Source organism: Pyrus communis, chromosome 13 (assembly GCF_041283825.1).
Source record: "Pyrus communis isolate YQ-2024b chromosome 13, ASM4128382v1, whole genome shotgun sequence".
Lineage (NCBI taxonomy): Eukaryota > Viridiplantae > Streptophyta > Magnoliopsida > Rosales > Rosaceae > Pyrus > Pyrus communis.
In genome coordinates, this window is record NC_142577.1 from 26,598,853 (window position 1) to 26,616,410 (window position 17,558).

At 39.0% G+C, this 17,558-nt stretch overlaps 3 protein-coding genes across 6 annotated transcripts; 2 read left to right on the plus strand and 1 right to left on the minus strand.

The window, feature by feature from the left end:
• Positions 1-303: 303 nt before the first annotated feature.
• On the plus strand, positions 304-4,315 carry LOC137737284 (uncharacterized). Of its 4 annotated transcripts, none has more exons than XM_088683123.1 (14): positions 304-518; positions 633-782; positions 875-973; positions 1,698-1,799; positions 2,044-2,187; positions 2,301-2,395; positions 2,475-2,604; positions 2,676-2,780; positions 3,062-3,168; positions 3,255-3,306; positions 3,535-3,624; positions 3,716-3,800; positions 3,865-3,946; positions 4,043-4,315. In XM_088683123.1, exons 1-14 carry the CDS (start codon positions 426-428, stop codon positions 4,059-4,061), a joined length of 1,353 nt encoding a protein of 450 aa, XP_088539249.1. In that variant the 5' UTR covers positions 304-425; the 3' UTR covers positions 4,062-4,315. The 4 variants fall into 4 exon arrangements, 3 of the variants coding, with proteins under 3 accessions (XP_088539249.1, XP_068332825.2, XP_088539247.1); XM_068476724.2 differs by having other exon boundaries at positions 3,882-3,946; XM_088683121.1 differs by having other exon boundaries at positions 2,319-2,395; positions 3,882-3,946.
• On the minus strand, positions 3,567-6,919 carry LOC137737283 (LEAF RUST 10 DISEASE-RESISTANCE LOCUS RECEPTOR-LIKE PROTEIN KINASE-like 1.5). The gene has a single exon (XM_068476723.2). The coding sequence runs from the start codon at positions 6,820-6,822 to the stop codon at positions 4,912-4,914; it is 1,911 nt and encodes a 636-aa protein (XP_068332824.1). The 5' UTR covers positions 6,823-6,919; the 3' UTR covers positions 3,567-4,911.
• Positions 6,920-11,302: 4,383 nt separating this feature from the next.
• LOC137738060 (Actin cross-linking protein) lies at positions 11,303-17,303 on the plus strand. Its single transcript, XM_068477663.2, has 4 exons — positions 11,303-12,023; positions 15,268-15,867; positions 15,959-16,250; positions 16,871-17,303. Exons 1-4 carry the CDS (start codon positions 11,394-11,396, stop codon positions 16,903-16,905), a joined length of 1,557 nt encoding a protein of 518 aa, XP_068333764.1. The 5' UTR covers positions 11,303-11,393; the 3' UTR covers positions 16,906-17,303.
• Positions 17,304-17,558: the final 255 nt, after the last annotated feature.

Sequence of the window (17,558 nt, forward strand, 5' to 3'; positions counted from 1 at the left end):
ATTCTTCTTCTATAATCCAAAACATCCTTACTCAGAGAATCACATAGAAATTTGCCAGAAGTCAATTTTTCCGATGCTGAAATTCTGACTTGATCGTTGAATTCTTGTGAAGCAGACGTCTGTAGAACTATAAGCACTGAGTAGGGACAAAATTTCTGTTTCAAGAATATTACGATACGCAAGCCTCGATTTTCAATATTTCTATTCAATATTATTTCGTTGTTCATCCTTGTCAATTTCCTATTCACATTTATTATTTATTATCATATATATATATATATATATATATATCCAATGTTTACAGCCAAAAGAAAACAAAACCCAGTTTTAGTTGGGGTCGCTGGCCCTGTTCTTAGCAAAAAGCTCTGTTCTTTGATCGCCGGGGAGTAGAGTGGCAGCCTCAGCTAGCTACAGGGAGTTGGAAAATGGAGGGAGAGTTAAAAGTTGATAAATTTGGATACGAGGTGAGGACCTCTTCCGACGCCTGCATCTCCGCCATCAACGCCTTCTACGACCAGGTGGGTCCCGACAATTTATTTCTCTCTTTCAGTGTTTCTCGATTGCTCTCTTGTTTTCGTATGCGAAAATCCGAGATGGGTTTGAGGTTTTTCATTTTTGATGAGTGAATGAAGGTTTTAAACTATCGGCGGCGGCGGTCGGTGATATTGGAGGCGGCGGCGCACGACGACCAGTGCGTGCTTGCTAACATTCTGGCTGCTTACTTCCTCTCATCTGATCCTTCCCGAGCTCCTTCTCATCTCCAAGCCGCCAAGTCCCGGCTGGTAAGTTTTTTCGATTGGTTTTTACCTTTTTGGGTTGATTAATCTTTGGATATTTACTTTTTGTGGAGTTATGAGAAATTTGTCGTGCGAAGGAACAAGCTACCCCGTACGAGAAAGCAGTGTTTGATGCTGTCAATTGTTTGATTTCTAAGGATAGAGACGATGATGTTGCTTTCGAGTTGCATTCAAAGGTGGGCCAGTTCCTCTTTATCGGGTTTTTATTGCTATCTACTTGGTTTCCTTAGCTTTTAATTTTTGGTTTATTCACAATTTTAACCAGCTCGTTAGTAACTATTTGGTCAGTCATGCTGGTATAGCAGATGATCCAGTGCGACTCTACTTCTACAGTTATATGTACAAACGTTGAGGAAATTCGATTGAAAAACGTTGTGGAAATAGGCCTCAAACTACAAACTTTTTTCACTTCAAATTCCAATTTTATGGTAAAGAGTTCACTGCCCTTACGATTTGGAGGCATCTTCTCTGGTTTGCATAACCGATATATGATATATCATCCCGAATCCAAGACATAAATGGGTGTTAACGAAGCGTAATGTTGCTCGGATGTTTTTGACAATGTTTCCAATTGCTTGGTTCCCCTTGTTCGTCTATATTAGTGAAACTGAATGGTCCATGGGTGAGTGGCAGATATGGTAGGAGAAACTGTGTGGTTTAAGTATTTTGTATGAGCATGACAACCCTTCAACATAAGTTTAGTGTTTGCAATGGCTTTGTTGGTTAAATGACGACTGAAATTGTTTTTACATGAAACAAAAATGTAGCCCAGCTAACTCATGGCATGATACCACGTGGTAATCAATCAAGTTATTAAGAAATATGTTGGTGTGATCGTAACACCGTCATGTGGTATTATGACTAACTCATATGATGATGTTATTTCATTATATTTTGCAGCTCCTGAAAAGTTTTCCTAGAGATTTGGCTTCTCTGCAAAGGGCCCAAGTGCTCTGCTTCCACATGGCTCGACCTGACCTTTCGTTGGATCTTGTTCAACAGGTTCATTTTTGCACCATCACCATATGAAGTTTTATTTTCGTTAAACAATGTTGACGCAGTGGAAGATAATTTTTTAGCTGTTATTTTTCGAGCATCTTGCATGAGCATTGAGCAATTTCAACCAAAGAATTGTAGTTTATGACTTAAGATATAGGAATTAGGAGAGCACATTTGTCTATGGTTTCAAGAATTTTAAATAAACTTCTTACGTTTTCTTCATTGCTTCGTAACAATTTTCTAACAGGTTCTACCCAGCAATGAACAAGAAGATTTTGTATATGGCATGCTTGCTTTTCCTTTATTGGAGCTTGGACGAATGGAAGAGGCTGAGAAAGCTGCGAAAAAGGGATATGAAATCAACAAGCGTGACTGCTGGGTGCAACATAATGTGAGCTATAATCATTTACTTTGTTTCGTATCACCGTCTGTTAGTTGTCGCAAGAAGTTTCAAATGCTTAAGTTCTTGATGTTGTAATTCATGCATTCTAACTGCTTATGCAGATGTGCCATGTTCTTCAGTATAATTGCCGCTTTAAAGAAGCAGTAGAGTTCATGGAAGAATGCTCACCTTCATGGGATTTGTGTTCGTCATTCATGTATGAGTATTGAATTAGTTTATAGTTTGATTTTTTTTTCACTTGGTAATTAGATGCTAATAAGTGTTACGATCATCAGGTTCACACACAATTGGTGGCATGTAGCTCTTTGTTATTTAGAAGGTCATGCTCCAATCCAAAGAATCCGAGATTTATATGACCATTTTATCTGGAAGGAGTTGGAGAGACCTGATGCTCCACGTCCAGAGGTTTGTTGAAAGTATTTTTCAGATCACCCGGCTCTTTTGCATCTTCCATTCCTAACGTCTTTTGCAATTAGGTCCACTTGAATGCCCTTGGGTTGTTGTTACGGGTGCATGTTCGGGGTGAAATGGATGCCTTTAAGGACCATTTGAAGACCTTAGCCAATTGTGTGACAGATCAAGTAAGTTGAACCTTGGGTTCATTTCGTCTCAAGAGGTGTGCTCGTTTATGCAGCAAAGAGTAGAACATAATAAGAATGGCTTGTATAAATGTGTTGACGGAGAATATTTATTAAATTTTTCGATCGCTAGGACTATAATATAGGAAAGAATGATATGAACTGGTAGCCCATATCGTGATTGTTATTTTACTGGATGATGTGCATTCCATGCTTCGTGTGCTTGAATTGTTGTCATACACTTAATCTAGTTTTGTTATCTGAATTTGTTCCACTTTGTTCAGGCCAACTGGTATTTAGATTGGCAGTTTGACATATTAGTTTTATGGGCGTTGGCTTATACTGGTGAAATTTCAAGGGCAGAAGAATTGCTCAAGGGCTTGAAATCCAGGTGAAAGGAACCTCCCACTCTCACTCAATGGCTCTCTATCTACCATTATCTTTCAATGTTTGATTCCTACTTTGTTCCTCATGTAGAATTACTAAGATGAACGAAAAGAAGCAACAGTTCATGCAGAACGCAATACTGGTTTGTTCTGATCACTACCTTCCCCAAATTTGAAACTAAATGATGTGTTGCCAATAAGAAATAAGCACGTTAATCAACGCTTAGTAATAATCTAATCATCAATAGCCACATCATTTTTACTCAGGGCTTTTTCTTCCATACTATCAGCAAGAGAATGAATTTAGAAGATAATCACTGTTACGGTTTGGTTTGTCATTATAAATAACAGGACCATATCTTCGTTATCAGCTTGCAGAAGCCACGTACGAGTATGGGAAGGGTAACGAAAAACAAGCATTAGAATTGCTTGGTCACGACTTTGATGCAGATAACTACAAGGTATTAACATTGAGAACTGATTTCCTTGCCTTATTCTTCTCTATTTCTACATAGAGAGGCGCTAAAGAATTCTTATGTGCTATCATCCAAGATGATCGGAGCATCGGGTGAACAGATTGATATATTCAATGAGGTATGGTACTGTATGCTGCTTAACAATGGACAAGCTGCAAAAGGTATGATACACACTATTCTTTCGCCATCAAACCCCACCGGTGATTTTCTGCTGACTTTTGCCAGTTGTGTGTGGATTTCAGCAATTGAAGTGCTTAAGAAGCGGATCAAATCAAGAGAGGGTATCCCTTTCCTTTGGCGCCTGCTGGTATACTTTAGCTTTGTAACACTCGATTTGAATATGAGCAGTAGGACCGATATCGTTCAGAAGAGTTTCATGTAGTGGTGTATGTCTTGCTTGCAGGAGAGAGGCTATAAACTGACAGGCAGGGATGAGGAGGCGGCAACTGCAAGCGAGGAGGCCAAGCGTTTGGAGAACGCATATTTCCCGTAACCAGGTGTTGTATGTGTTCTCTGTACTATATGTATTATCTTTACACATTACATAACTTCAAATGTATTATCTACATGGGATACTCGTGGAACATGAACAAATATGTACATTTGGTTTCAAATAAAAGAACAACCTAATTTCCTACCTTGGAAACAGCTGGTTGATGTTTCTTTCTTTTTGTAATTCTGTGTTTACAACTGGGAGAACGGAGAACCGTGCGTAGAACAGCCTAATCAGCTTGATGGTTACGCATTCTCACAGGGACAGGCTCCAATGTATTTGAGTACGACTTGGACACTCACAGGTCCATACGTTTTAAAGGTGGCATGGCATACCTAACTTGAACATGTCCGCCTCTCTTGTCCCCTTAACTTGGGGGGTATCTACTACCGAGATAGCTAATATTCTCCACACAAATTAGCTGAGCAACTATTTCCACCAAAATTGGAAATTTAGAAACCACATTTATTTACAATGCTTCGATATATGACACACACCGAAGCAATGAAGGACATGATCGTCGATCGAATTGGAACTGATAAATTAGCAGATGCCGAAATTTGATTTGGAAGGAGACGAGAGAGAGAGAGAGAGAGAGAGAGAGTAAAAACCAGAAGCAGGGGAAAAGCACAGGGGAGATCCAAAGTTAACCAAACACAAATCTATTCACATTCCGCCATCTCTGACTTCCCCCTCCCTCACTCTTTCACTTATCAGTCAAACCCCGCACATGCACACCAGGCCCCACTCCCTCCCCCCACGGGCCCCACCCTCTGTGATCATCCCTTTGTCACGTCGTCGCCAATCACATTCGAACTCGAAACCCGGGACACCCCACGAGTGCGGCTTCTGATCCGCTTCAGCTCCTCCACCACTTCCTTGGCGTCCGGCCTGTCGTCCTTATCCGCCGCAACGCACCTGAACGCCAGCTCAGCCGCCGCATCCACGCCGTCGGATACGTCACCGTCGACGACCAGAACCGGGTCTACTACCTGGTGGAGCAGGCCCATCTGGATTTTCGACACCACCAAATCCGCCAGCGCCAGCTCCCGCTTGTCCCTCCGCTGGTCCACCGCCTTCAGCCCCGAAATCAGCTCCAGTAAAACGACACCGAAACTGTACACGTCACTCTTGTCGGTCAGCCTGAACGACCGGTGGTAATCCGGGTCCAAGTAACCGGGCGTCCCCTGCGGACCGGTCCAAACGTACCCGGAGCTGGACGACGTCGTTTCGGGGAATACCAACAGCCTGGAAAGCCCAAAGTCCCCGACTTTAACCCGCATATCTTTCTCGATGAAGATATTCGACGACGTTATGTCTCTATGGACCACTGGCGGCACCACCGAGAAGTGCAGGTACTCCATAACCATGGCCGTTTGCAGAGCAATGTCGACCCTCACCTGCCACGTCATCGACCCTTTCCGATGGAGGCTCTTGGGGCCGTGGAGATGGTCGGCGAGGGTGCCGTTGGGAACGTAGTCGTAGACTAGAAGGAGGCCTCTCGGGTCGCTGCAGTAGCCGTGGAGTTTGACTAAATTTGGGTGGTCAATGGAGGAGAGGATTAGGATTTCGTTGCAGAAGCATTTGTTGGAGAAGGCTTTCCCGGATGCGGCGGCGCCGCGGAGGGGTTTGTGGAGGTATTTTACGGCAACAACTCTGCCATCGTAGAGCTGACCCAGATAGACAGACCCGAACCCGCCGTCCCCGATTTTGCGTTTCGGGTCGAAGTGGTTTGTTGAGGATTCGAGCTCTTCGTATGTGAAAACTGGCGGGAGGAGGTTGGCGGGGCGGTGGCGGTGGAGGAACAGAGTTGTTGGGTCTTCCTCTGTTGCGGCCGAGCTTAATCTTTTGGACCTGAAGACGGCTATGATAACAGAGGCGACGAGTAGGAAGCAAGTTAATGTGAACACAGAGGACAAGATGGCGATTCGATTCGGGTTGTCTTTGCTGATCAATGGCGGCGTAAGGTGAGGTTCGGCGTGAAAACAGAGGAATTGCTTATTTGGGTCGGAGGAGTTAAAGCCGCAGAAGCCATTGTTGGACTTGCAAGCTCTGCATCTGGAAAAGTAAGAGTCCTGAGCTTCGTCCCACTCCAGCTCGATCCCAATTTTGAGAAAATCGTCGAGAAAGCTCAAAACGTCGGCGTGGCAGCCCTGGTGGGTGACAGGGGGGTGCGGAGATCCGCAGTCATGGAGAAGCTTGAGTGGGTCTTTGATGAGCTTGCATTCCCAAGGGCAGTGGCTGCAGTTGGGAAGATTCGGCGGGGAACAAGGCTTGAGAACTGAGAGGCGGGAGCAGGAGCCGTCGGATATTCGAAATGGGGAGGCGGAGATGTTGATGGATCGGCTGGGGATGGAAGAATAGTGAGAGGATGAGCAATTTGTGGCAGTTAAGTTGGTGGTGTGGGGAGAGAGAAGGAGTGAAGAGGCGTTGGCATCGTAGCTGATGAGAGAGAAAGTGAGGTTATTGATGGAGATGGTGGAGTGGGGGGCAGAGCATTGGATTTGGAAAGAAGGGTGGCCGCAGCCTGGTGAAGAAGAGAAGGGGAACGGCGGCGGCGAAGTGAATGGTGGACAGGAAAATGTGGAGGAGGACGATGGTTTTGGGAAACATGAGTGGGCGGCGGTGGTAGCTGAGTAGAGTGTTAGGAGGATCAGGGCTGAGAGTGCGACGGAGTGTGGTGGAGGCATGGATGTGGATGGGAATGGGTGTGAGGAGGGGAGTGTAAAGAGTGAAGTTTTAGGAGTCACGAATGATAAAAACGAGATCTTGAACCTGAGGGTCACGTGGAGTGAGGTCGAGATCGAGAGAGAAGACAATAAAACTCGAAAGTTGTTGGTGGCCCAGTGGCCCTCGTGGGTGATTTTTTTTTAATTTTTTTATTAACTTTCTTTTTATAAATAATAAGGAGTTTGCAATTAATTTATATTTTGTTTTTTTCTAGAATTCCTGTTTTTTTTTTAAGAATTCCTGCATTTAAGTGATGAGGTCTCTCCCTTCAAAATGATTGCCATTATTGCTTGATTAAGCGTCGTCGCATAATTTGTTTGTAAAATTGAATAATTCTTTTATGCAAAAGGGTACCACTATTTTTTAATAGATTTTTTTTTTTTTTTTTGAAATGTCATATGTACACATGCACTTCTTTTAATTGATCATATAAACTAATTTTCAACAATTTATCATACCAACTTTTCAAAATCATTATTTTGTCATCTCATTTTAGTTTCGGTAAGTTTTCCATCCAAAATAAGTTGACACATGAATTGCATTTAGAGTTATTTTGACATTTTAACATTTCACTCCCTTTCTAATAAGTTGCCTTTAGCAAAAATAATTCTAGAGTTTATTTAAAAAGTACAGAAATAGGGTTTATCTTGTATACTAGGGTATGAGAGTTTGTTGTTCCTAGAAGGGGAACGACTTGCACTTGTTCCTCTTTATTACGAGGTGAAAATGACTCAAAATGGTAGTTACTAGATACGCTTCATCTATGGAAAAGTTTGATGATATTTTTTACGTTGAAATGTTCGAAATAACAATAAACACAAGTCATGTGCAAAGCACATAACTTATTTTAGATGAAAATTTTAACGGAGTTAAGGTGAGATGACAAATTAATAATTTCAAAAAGTTAATATGATAATGCACTTTAAATTTTTCGTTCGCGTAACAAAATAAAAAAGTATGAAAATTTATATGACATTTCAAATATTTTCTTTTTCTTTTGAAATCTAGTGATATTCTTGTTTACTTGTAAGTAAGAGGTTTTAACTTCGATTATCGTCTAAAATAATTTAAACCACATTATTGTAACTTATTGTAAGGGAAGTGTTATTAGCACTCTAAAAATCTCGTTCTACATTCCTCATAAGTCTATTTTTTTTTTTTCCAAATATAAAAAGTTTGAAGTGTAGAATGAGATTTTTGGAATGCCAATAATAATTTTCTATTATAAAACTAAGCTCATCTTTCCTATTACGGTAGGTAGATAATAACGTTTCTTTAAAAAATAAGAGAAAGAAAAAAGGAAATTGAACAATAAAGTTGTGATTTAGTTTTCTTCCATTGACTGCGGTTGACAAAGTGTAGTGAATAGCATATTAGGCTTTTTTACCTCTTTTTTTTCTCATGGTAGGGGTCCACGGACATAGGCCCCGAGAGGCAAGAACCAAGAAAGCTCAAAAGCACCTCGATTTCTGTGAAATTATTAAAATAAAATAAAAAGCCTTTCTGTGCTTGGTTACAGCGTCCGGGTGCAATTTTTTCCCTTGAGCACGTCGTCCACTATTGCTGCACACATTTTTAACCTTTTTTTTTGATAAAGTTAAAATACGAAGCGGAAAATAATTATGTCTACGTACGATGTTCATGTATGTAAGTTATTGTTTAAAAAAAAGGCGTTAGAATACGAAGAAAAAACAATTATGTCTACGTACGATGTTCACACATGTAAGTTATTGTTTAAAAAAAAAGGCGGGAGAGTTCCACTTATTTGACCACAAGCAGAAGGTGGGCCCACGTCTGGATGTTATTGTTGAAAGCCCATCTCGTTACTATTGGCCCTATAATTTACGTTCCTTGAGACAAGACTGCATGGCCCATACAAGTTTAAACTCTATCAACTCATTTGTATACATCATTTTGTAATTAAAAAAAAAAAAAATTTATTTAAATTGTTAGGTTGCTTAAGCCCCGATCAGTTAGAACTTGTGTACACACATTTGATGTATACATTTGTGTAGCTGAAATTGTGACTACAGCAATCAAAATTCAGAATAAAATCCAAGTGTACCATCTCATGTATTACTTGTAGTGTTCAAAAAATTTTCGTCTAGGCGTTGTTCGTCATTGCCAAAATTAATTAGGCTTTTACATAATATAAACGGACGTCTAGATATGCCTAAGCGTCCTTTTAGATCCGTCTAAATCATCTAGGTCGTGACTCTCACATAAATAGAAAATAAATAATTTCCATTTTTCTTTTTTTTTAATAAATTGTAAGAGACTTGTTGGATACTTAATAAACACTAATTATATATTTATTTCCAATGTTTTCAATACGTTATTGTACTTTATAATTTATATATCATTCTATTTTGCAATTTATGTATCTTAATATAATTATGTATTTTTAAGTATAAGTAGACATTATGATAAGTTATATAATAAATTTAATTAAAAATAAAAAAAAAGAAACACTAGCCCCTGGATGCCTAGGCTAGGCCATGCTCGCCGTTTGACTAGAACCTAACGGTTGGCGCATTTTAAAGCATTAATACGAGTGACACATGGAATGAAATGGAGCATTATATTAATACTAATACTATATAATATGAACAAGAAATGTCAACGGCTCATTCAGACCATGTCAATCAAGTATTTATATTAGAATATAATTGGAGAGTTATTGCCCCTTTTCACACTCTTTGTCGTTGTTCATATTTCAATGAAAAAAGACACGCAGAAATGGACTTCAATTTCTCGCATTAAAATGCTCTTAATAGTGCATCTTAATAATGTTTTAAATGTCTTAATGTAAATGTCTTAATTTAAATTCAATGGTTTATAAAATAATGGACAATTTAAGGAAACGCTAAATGGCTTTTTAGCCAAATGGTCCATAGACTATCATAGCTCCTTATTTTGATAATTAAGATTTAAAATCAATAAAAGTGATATATGAGATTGTCTATCTTCAATTATTTTGGTCATTTCATAAAAAAATTTCGTTGAGCTAATCAAATCATGAGTTCAATTCTCAAAAATGATCAAAATAATAAAGAGCAGATATATCAAAAAAATTTCTATCGATTTTAAACCGTCGAAATTAAAATGAGATATTATGTTACTTCGGCTAATTGATACAGTAGATTGAATTATTTTGAGACTCAAACTTAGAAATGCATGAATCTTTCTAAAATAATCTCATCGGTCCACGGATATGACCTTCTAGAATATACGACAATCAACCCCGTAAGGCTTAGCCGTACCAAGACAAAACCAGTCCCTGGGCATCAAGATTCAAGAGTCACGATACCTTTACATAACCCAAACAGCTTCCACTCGTCAATGAACTGTTGCCGCCAGGTAACTTCTTCCTCCATCACCAAAGTACCTAATCGTCATTTTCTTCCCATCTTCTGCTTTCGCGATGCTTGACCATAATAATCTTCTAATTAAGTTTTTGTTTTTTTTAAGGTCTAAAAGTCTGTTTTCTCAGGCAAATTTGAATTTGAATTTAGTTAGTGTATCTTATGCTCAACTATAGGTTCATTTGAAAATTATTTTAAAATGACTGAAAACATTTTTTATGAAAGCGTTTTTGAAACCAATCCTTAGTGAAAATGTAAGTGAATCTTAAAAAAACACTTGAACGAATCCAAATGCTTGACTATAACAATCTTCTAGTCAAGTATCTTGTTTCTATTTTTTTAAGGTCTAAATGTTCCTTTTCTGAAACAAATATGGATTCAAAAATGTTATGCTTACCTTATATTTATAGCATCATTTGTACTATTTATCTAATAGAAACGATGCATACATGTATTGGTGTGCCCTACTTTTATTAAAAATGTGGTAAAAATGTAGGTATCAATATGTGGTAAGGCTTAGCCGAACTTCTCTTAAAAATATTAATGTACTAAAAAAAATGTGGTAAATGTAGTGGTACTCATTTAGATTTGAATTTAATTAGATTATCTTGTGCTCAACTATATCTATCATTGTATTCAATTTAGATGAATTTAGTGTGACTGTCATTTGTCTAAAATTAAAAAATAAAAACAATTTCGATTGTGCACCGAACAAAATAATAAAAAGCATTTTTAAGAAAATGTATTTGCTATCCAACCGTTTGTTTCACCGTGTTTGTCTTCAAAATATTTCTAGCAAAAACACTTTCATCTTCGGATCCCTTCCACTAAATTCACAAAGTTCATCAATCCGAACCTTTGAAATTTGATTAAATGACTACAGTTATTATAAATTTTAAAATAAACTCCTGTTTGTAACCGTTGAATCAAATTTCAAGGACCCGAATTAATGAACTTTGTAGATTTGGTGGAAGGAATCCGGAAGATTCATTTCCAACACTTTCTAGGTAGTGTCCATCCCAAACGAGCCTAAGAGTTATTATAATATAAACAACCTATAAAAGCAGTTTAATACCAACAAGCAAAACCCAACACACCCAGCCTTTTCCCAAAACCCCAATCTTCCTAATTTTTTAAAGTACGGTCTCATTTTTTGATCATCAATCATGGACTTCTTCAACACCGCCAGGGCGGTGAAGCTGCGGAGCCACCTAGACAAGTACCTTGTCGCCGACGACAACAAAGAGTCCGTCCGCCAGAGCCGCAACGGCACCTCCCGAAAGGCCCGGTGGACGGTCGAGCTCGTCGAGAAAAAATCCCACGTCATCCGCCTCAAGAGCTGCCACGGGCTCTACCTCACCGCCACCGACCTCCCTTTCCTTCTTGGCATGACCGGCAATAAAGTCATCCAGGCGGAGTTAGACAAGCTCGTCGACTGGAAGTTCGAGTGGGAGCCCATACGTGACGGGTTTCAGGTCAAGCTGCGAACGTGGTGCGGCACTTACTTGCGCGCCAATGGTGGGCCGCCGCCGTGGCGAAACTCGCTCACTCATGACGACCCCACCACGTCATCGACCCAGAACTGGATTCTGTGGGACGTTCTGGAGACGGATGTTCCGGCGTCAGAGTCGTTGCTGTCGCAGCAGTCGAGTTTTTCGTCGTTTTCCGACGAGCTTAACTCATCGAAGTACGGGTCGCCCATTTCGGTATTTTCAACCAAGCCGCCTAATTCCGAGCCGTCGTCGGGAAAGCTGGCTAAGTCTCCGAAGGCGTCGTCGAAAAATCTGGCTAAGCAGGTATGTTCAGTTTTTGCTTAATTAATTTTAGTTAATTAGGCTTGTTAATTGTCATTAAATTTTAATCAAGCATCTTAGTTTGATCATGACATACGGTACCATTTTGATTGTTCAATTGATTTAACTTCCTTCTTCTTGGGGCAAACGGAATTGTGGTTTATAGACCCATTTTTACACTAATTTTTTTGGTTTAGGTTGTTAATTAATTTTCAATTTATTAATCGAACAACTATTAAAAAATTAATAGATGCGTAATAAAAATAAATAAAATTGCAAAAATCACTTCTCTTAATTAATCACAAGATGAATTATCAATTATTCCTAACCACGAGCTGATAACTCAGTAGCAAAAGTAGAGTGTGAGGCTTCCTTCAACCAGTACAAAAAATGTGTGGAGGTCTCGGGTTTGGAACCCGTTGCTGTTGTGGAAGCCATACTTGTGGTCAGAAGGAGACTGAAATGCTTTTGTGAGTCTTCTGACCATCGTAAGGGATGGATAACTATGGCTTGTCACTCGTTGTCCTTTTTTAAAAGAAATTTTTTTTATTAATTGTTCCTCAAAATGCTTAGCAGTTGTATTAAATTTTGAAAAATATTAAGGAGATTCTCTCAGAGTGAAACTTTTCATGAACTCGCCAATACCTCATATTTTTTATACATGGTTTTATAACATTAGCACAAAAATTGTATCAAATATATAAGGTGATTTAGAGTCCATGGAGAGTCTCCTTAGTATTTATCTTAAATTTTTACGTGGTCATGCATTTAGCCAATGAAATGTTATAATGTTTGGTGATTATACATGATACTGCATGTAATTCAATATCCTAGTGAATAAGATGTTGGATTTTCACTTAAGCGTTCTGTCTTTGAACCTTCTCATTCTCTTGAACTATTTAAACATTTTCGATTCCCCTCTCCTCTTTAATAATGATAAAATTAAAAAGAAAAAATGGATATTGCATTGGTTGGACATGCCAGTACGTTTCCAATTGAGTGAGGAATCTTACATTTTATTTTGTCAAATACAAAAATATGGTACTAGAGCCGACTGATTTGTTTCCACAAGAAATCTCTAGGATCCAAACTATAGAGGACTTATTAAAACAAGAGGCAAACTTAAATGTCACGAGTTCTACACACTTAAGTTATTTCTCAGTATTGGATGCATGTGTACTCGGTATTTAAATAGCTGCATAACACACTAGTTGCAATTTTATATTCTAACCATGGAATTTAGTTCCCTAATTTGACTATTCATTAGATTTCAGACATATAATTGTTTGCAAATTGCAATATAACCTCCCAATGAGAAATGGTATGGAGAATTTTTCAAAATGAGACTTTCTATGCATTATTTGTCATCTCATATTTTAACGTCAATTTTCATGCTAATATATAAAATAATGTGCTAAAAATACAAAATGACAGAAAATACATAAAGAATTGCACTTTTGAGAGTCTCCGTAGCACTCTCTCCTCTAGAAAATGCACACCAACCCGTCTGCACCACAACTTAATGGGTGGGCCGTAGGAGGACACGAAAGTCGCACTAGTTTATAAACACATTTACATTTGGAAAGGGATCCTCTCCGGATCCCTTCCATTTAATCCTACTCATTAAACAATTCGGGTCTTTAAACTTTGATCCAACGGTTAAAGTTATTATAACTTTTAGAGTGAATCCCCATTTTTAACCGTTTAATCAAATTTCAAGAATCCAAATTATTTGATGAGTAAAATTAGGTAGAAGGGATCCGGAGATATTCCTTTTCCTTTACAGTTGGTCAAGTTTTCACTCCTCACAATCGCCTCATGGTGCCATTTTCATATTAGCGATTGACGTAGTTGTACATCTGTCATGAAATAGACATTACACTATTATAATTTATAGTGAAAGTGGACAATCCTACCCTTATCTACAAAAATATATTAAAAGGAAAACCCTAACTGGATCTTACCTATGATAAATTTCTTATTTTTAGGTATGCTTACAATAAATGTGATGTTTTTGGGCTAGTTAGGGCCTGCAACCTTAAACTAGAAAAAATATATCTTTCACTAATATCTTAACCATTAACATGATCTTGTTACTACACGGATTTTAGTCAACTCAATTCGTTGTGAATGACCTCGTGACAACGCAAATCTAGTAAATTTTTATTTAAGTGAACATTCTTTTTAATTTATCCATAAGGGAATATGTTAATATCGAGAATATATTCTCTTATAGGGAGAAATTTTTTGAAGTGTCTAGTATCTAAGAGGATTTCATTGTATTATAACATGTGGAGGGATGCAAATCATTTCTTCTACTTTTATTATAACATATGAAATACTGTTTAAACAATCAATACTTGAAAAAATCTTTTCCCCATAGGAACCCCCATTTCCCATATAGTCCGTGTGTTAAACGTGGCTTTAGGCTTTGTAGTACTTGGTGAACCCTTGTGCAATGTGTTTGTGATGCATTCTAAATTAGGTCTTATTTGGAAGTGCTATTCAAATGATTAAAAACGCTTTAAGAAAAAGTATTTTTGAGTTCTAATAATATTTTTAAAGTATTTTCTGAAAGAAAAAAAAAAACCATATATGATGCTTTTGTATAATTTACTTGCGCTTTACTAAAAGTTAGTTCAAAAATATTTTCATTAGAAACTCTTTTAATTATTTTAAAAACACTTTTAAACAAGCCGTTAATCTAATCTTTGCTAATTAATGAAACTCTCTTTGTCTACCAAAAGAGGGTAAAAAGACAAATTAGTCTTCTATTACACAAAAAAATGATGGGCAATAATGTAATTTCACAAATTCAAATTTTACTGTTTTTTATTGAAGCCTCACCTACAGATGATGTTAAAATACCTTCAATATTTATAAAAAATAAAAAACCAAAAACAAAAAACTCTTACTCCCCACGTTTTCTCTCTATCTCTTTCTCATTTTAAAAAAAAAATATGTTTATACACATAAAATGTGTAGGCAAATTCTAGTCGATAAGAAATGAACTCGATAAAAGAATGCCGCCCCCAAACAGCCTCTCCCACACGGAACCCACAAAGAGATGAGGCCACGTACACACAACCGCGTGGTGCCACGCTGTAAGTTACGGGCGCTGACTGGGAACTTGTCGTTTTTTGACCAGTACAAATATCATAACTTCAATGCGTACGCTCCATATTTTCAGAAACCGAGAATATCCATCAAAGTTCCGATTTTTTAATCCGAAACCATTTATCCGCAGACGAAATCCAACAAGTTCCGAATCGGAATGGACTTCTTCCACAAGGCCAAGTCGGTGCGCCTCCGCAGCCACCACGACAAGTACCTCCTAGCGGAGGAGGACGAGGAGTCCGTCGCCCAGGAACGAAACGGGTCGTCCACGAGGGCACGGTGGACCGTCGAGGTCGTACCCGAAACCGACAACATCATCCGACTCAAGAGCTGCTTCGGCAAGTACCTCACCGCCTCCAACCAGCCTTACCTCCTCGGCATGACCGGCCGGAAAGTGCTCCAGACTCTGCCTCGGCGGCTCGACTCCTCCGTCGAGTGGGAGCCCGTCAGGGATGGCAAGCAGGTCCGGCTCAAGACCCGGTACGGCAACTTCCTCCGAGCAAATGGAGGACTCCCGCCGTGGCGGAACTCGGTGACCCATGATATTCCTCACAGAACCGCAACTCAGGATTGGGTTCTGTGGGATGTCGATGTTGTGGAGATTCAAATCAACTCTCCGGCTGCTAAGCCGTCCGGCCCGCCGCCGCTTCCCCACTCCGATTCTCTAGACTTCGAATCCAGCTCCCCATCAGCCGGTTCCGTCAGATCCAGCCATTTGTCAAGACAAGAGGTTTGTTTCTGAATTTGGTTTTTATAATTCGTATTTCGATCTGAATTTTGTTCGATTTAATCTAATTGAATTTGATGATTTTAAATTGCAGTCGAGTGATTCATATGTGGCGTCGCCGCCGAAGTCGGAAGGGAGGACTATATATTACCATATAGCTGAAGATAACGGCGATGTGGATGATGAGGCAGTGCAGGGCTACTCTATGACTTTCAAAGGAAATGGGGTTGATGAGTTGACTCGTAAGCTCGAGGAGGAGACCGGGATTGAGGGGATCATCGTCTGCGCTCGAAGCCCTTTGAATCAGCAGCTCTTTCCACTTCGATTGCAGCTTCCACCAAACAATGTGACAATGCAGGTTGTCCTGGTGTTGCCAGATTCTAAAGGTGAGGGCTTGGCTTCTATTAATTTACTTTGTTTATGTTCAATGTACTAATTGTGATCAACTCTGCAATTTCCGATGCCGTTTAGCTGAAAATGTTAGTGAACTAACAAGTAAAAACTCGATAGCATTGCCTTTTATCTATGAATATCTCATCTTGTAGTCTTATGATTAGCGAAATTTTGTATTCATAGAACGAAAAGTAGGGTTTCTAATTGAAGGCGGAAAAGAATATGGATGAGGAGATTTGAAATCTTATAACCATTTCTGATTTGAGTATTTATAGGAGACTGTAGTTCAGGTAACATTCAAGTTAAAAGGCAATTCTTTTCGAGTGTGATTCAATTCTATCGTCATTTTCTTATGGTCTCGGGCTCGTTTGCGAAGTGCTTTTAAATTACTGAAAGCTTGTAGGGGAAATGCTTTGGGTTCCAACAGCACTTGGAAGTGCTTCATTTAAAAAGAACCAGTTATATGCTTCTTGTATGAAATACTTCCCAAACGAGCCCTTAGTTGTTGTTTCAGATTTGGAATGGATCGGTTTGCTATCTTTTGCGGTGTTTCCCTTCGAGTTCATGTGGCTTATGTCTTTACCTTTTTTTTGTTCTTGTTTTGGTGTATCAGCTGGAAGAGATCTTGCAAAACAAGGTTTGTTATAGGAGGCAACACCAAATAGAAATCAAAGTTTTGGTCCGGCTGCGTATATACACTCTCATCATGTTGTGTACATATTTAGATTTAAGACTTCATTGTGTGGCATACCAAGGTTTCGAATTACCGGATACCGCGAAGCCCCGCCTTCAGTCGATGTCATATGCAGAGTGTTTGAAGGACTGTGTTCTTGTCCACTGTTTTTTGCTTGGGGCTTGCTTGAATCTGTAAAAAAGTTATGTTGTTCGTGTTAGCATTTCAGATGAACTGATGCCCTTGTTGTTCCTCCTGCTGCTGCTGCTGCTAGTTCTTCCTGCGAGAATTTTCGGATTGCTTTTGGCTGTAGAATTATTTGGTGGATTTGTTTATTATTTAATTATTTTTGGAAAATGATGTTTTTTATTGATTTGGTGGGTCTTAGCTCTAGCATGTGCTTTTTGCCGGTTTAAACGCACGTCTACGTCTTGATCGGTGGCTTTTGGGAAACAGAGTAGAAGGTTCGGTGGATCCCAAACCAAATCAATACCAAACCCACCACCTAAATTATTTTTAATTATTTTGAACTCGTAAAAGAAATTATTTTTACTTTTTTCCTGCCCCACAACGTGTGGAGACCGACGTGTGAACAATAAAATACAAAAGAATTATATATTGACTTTAG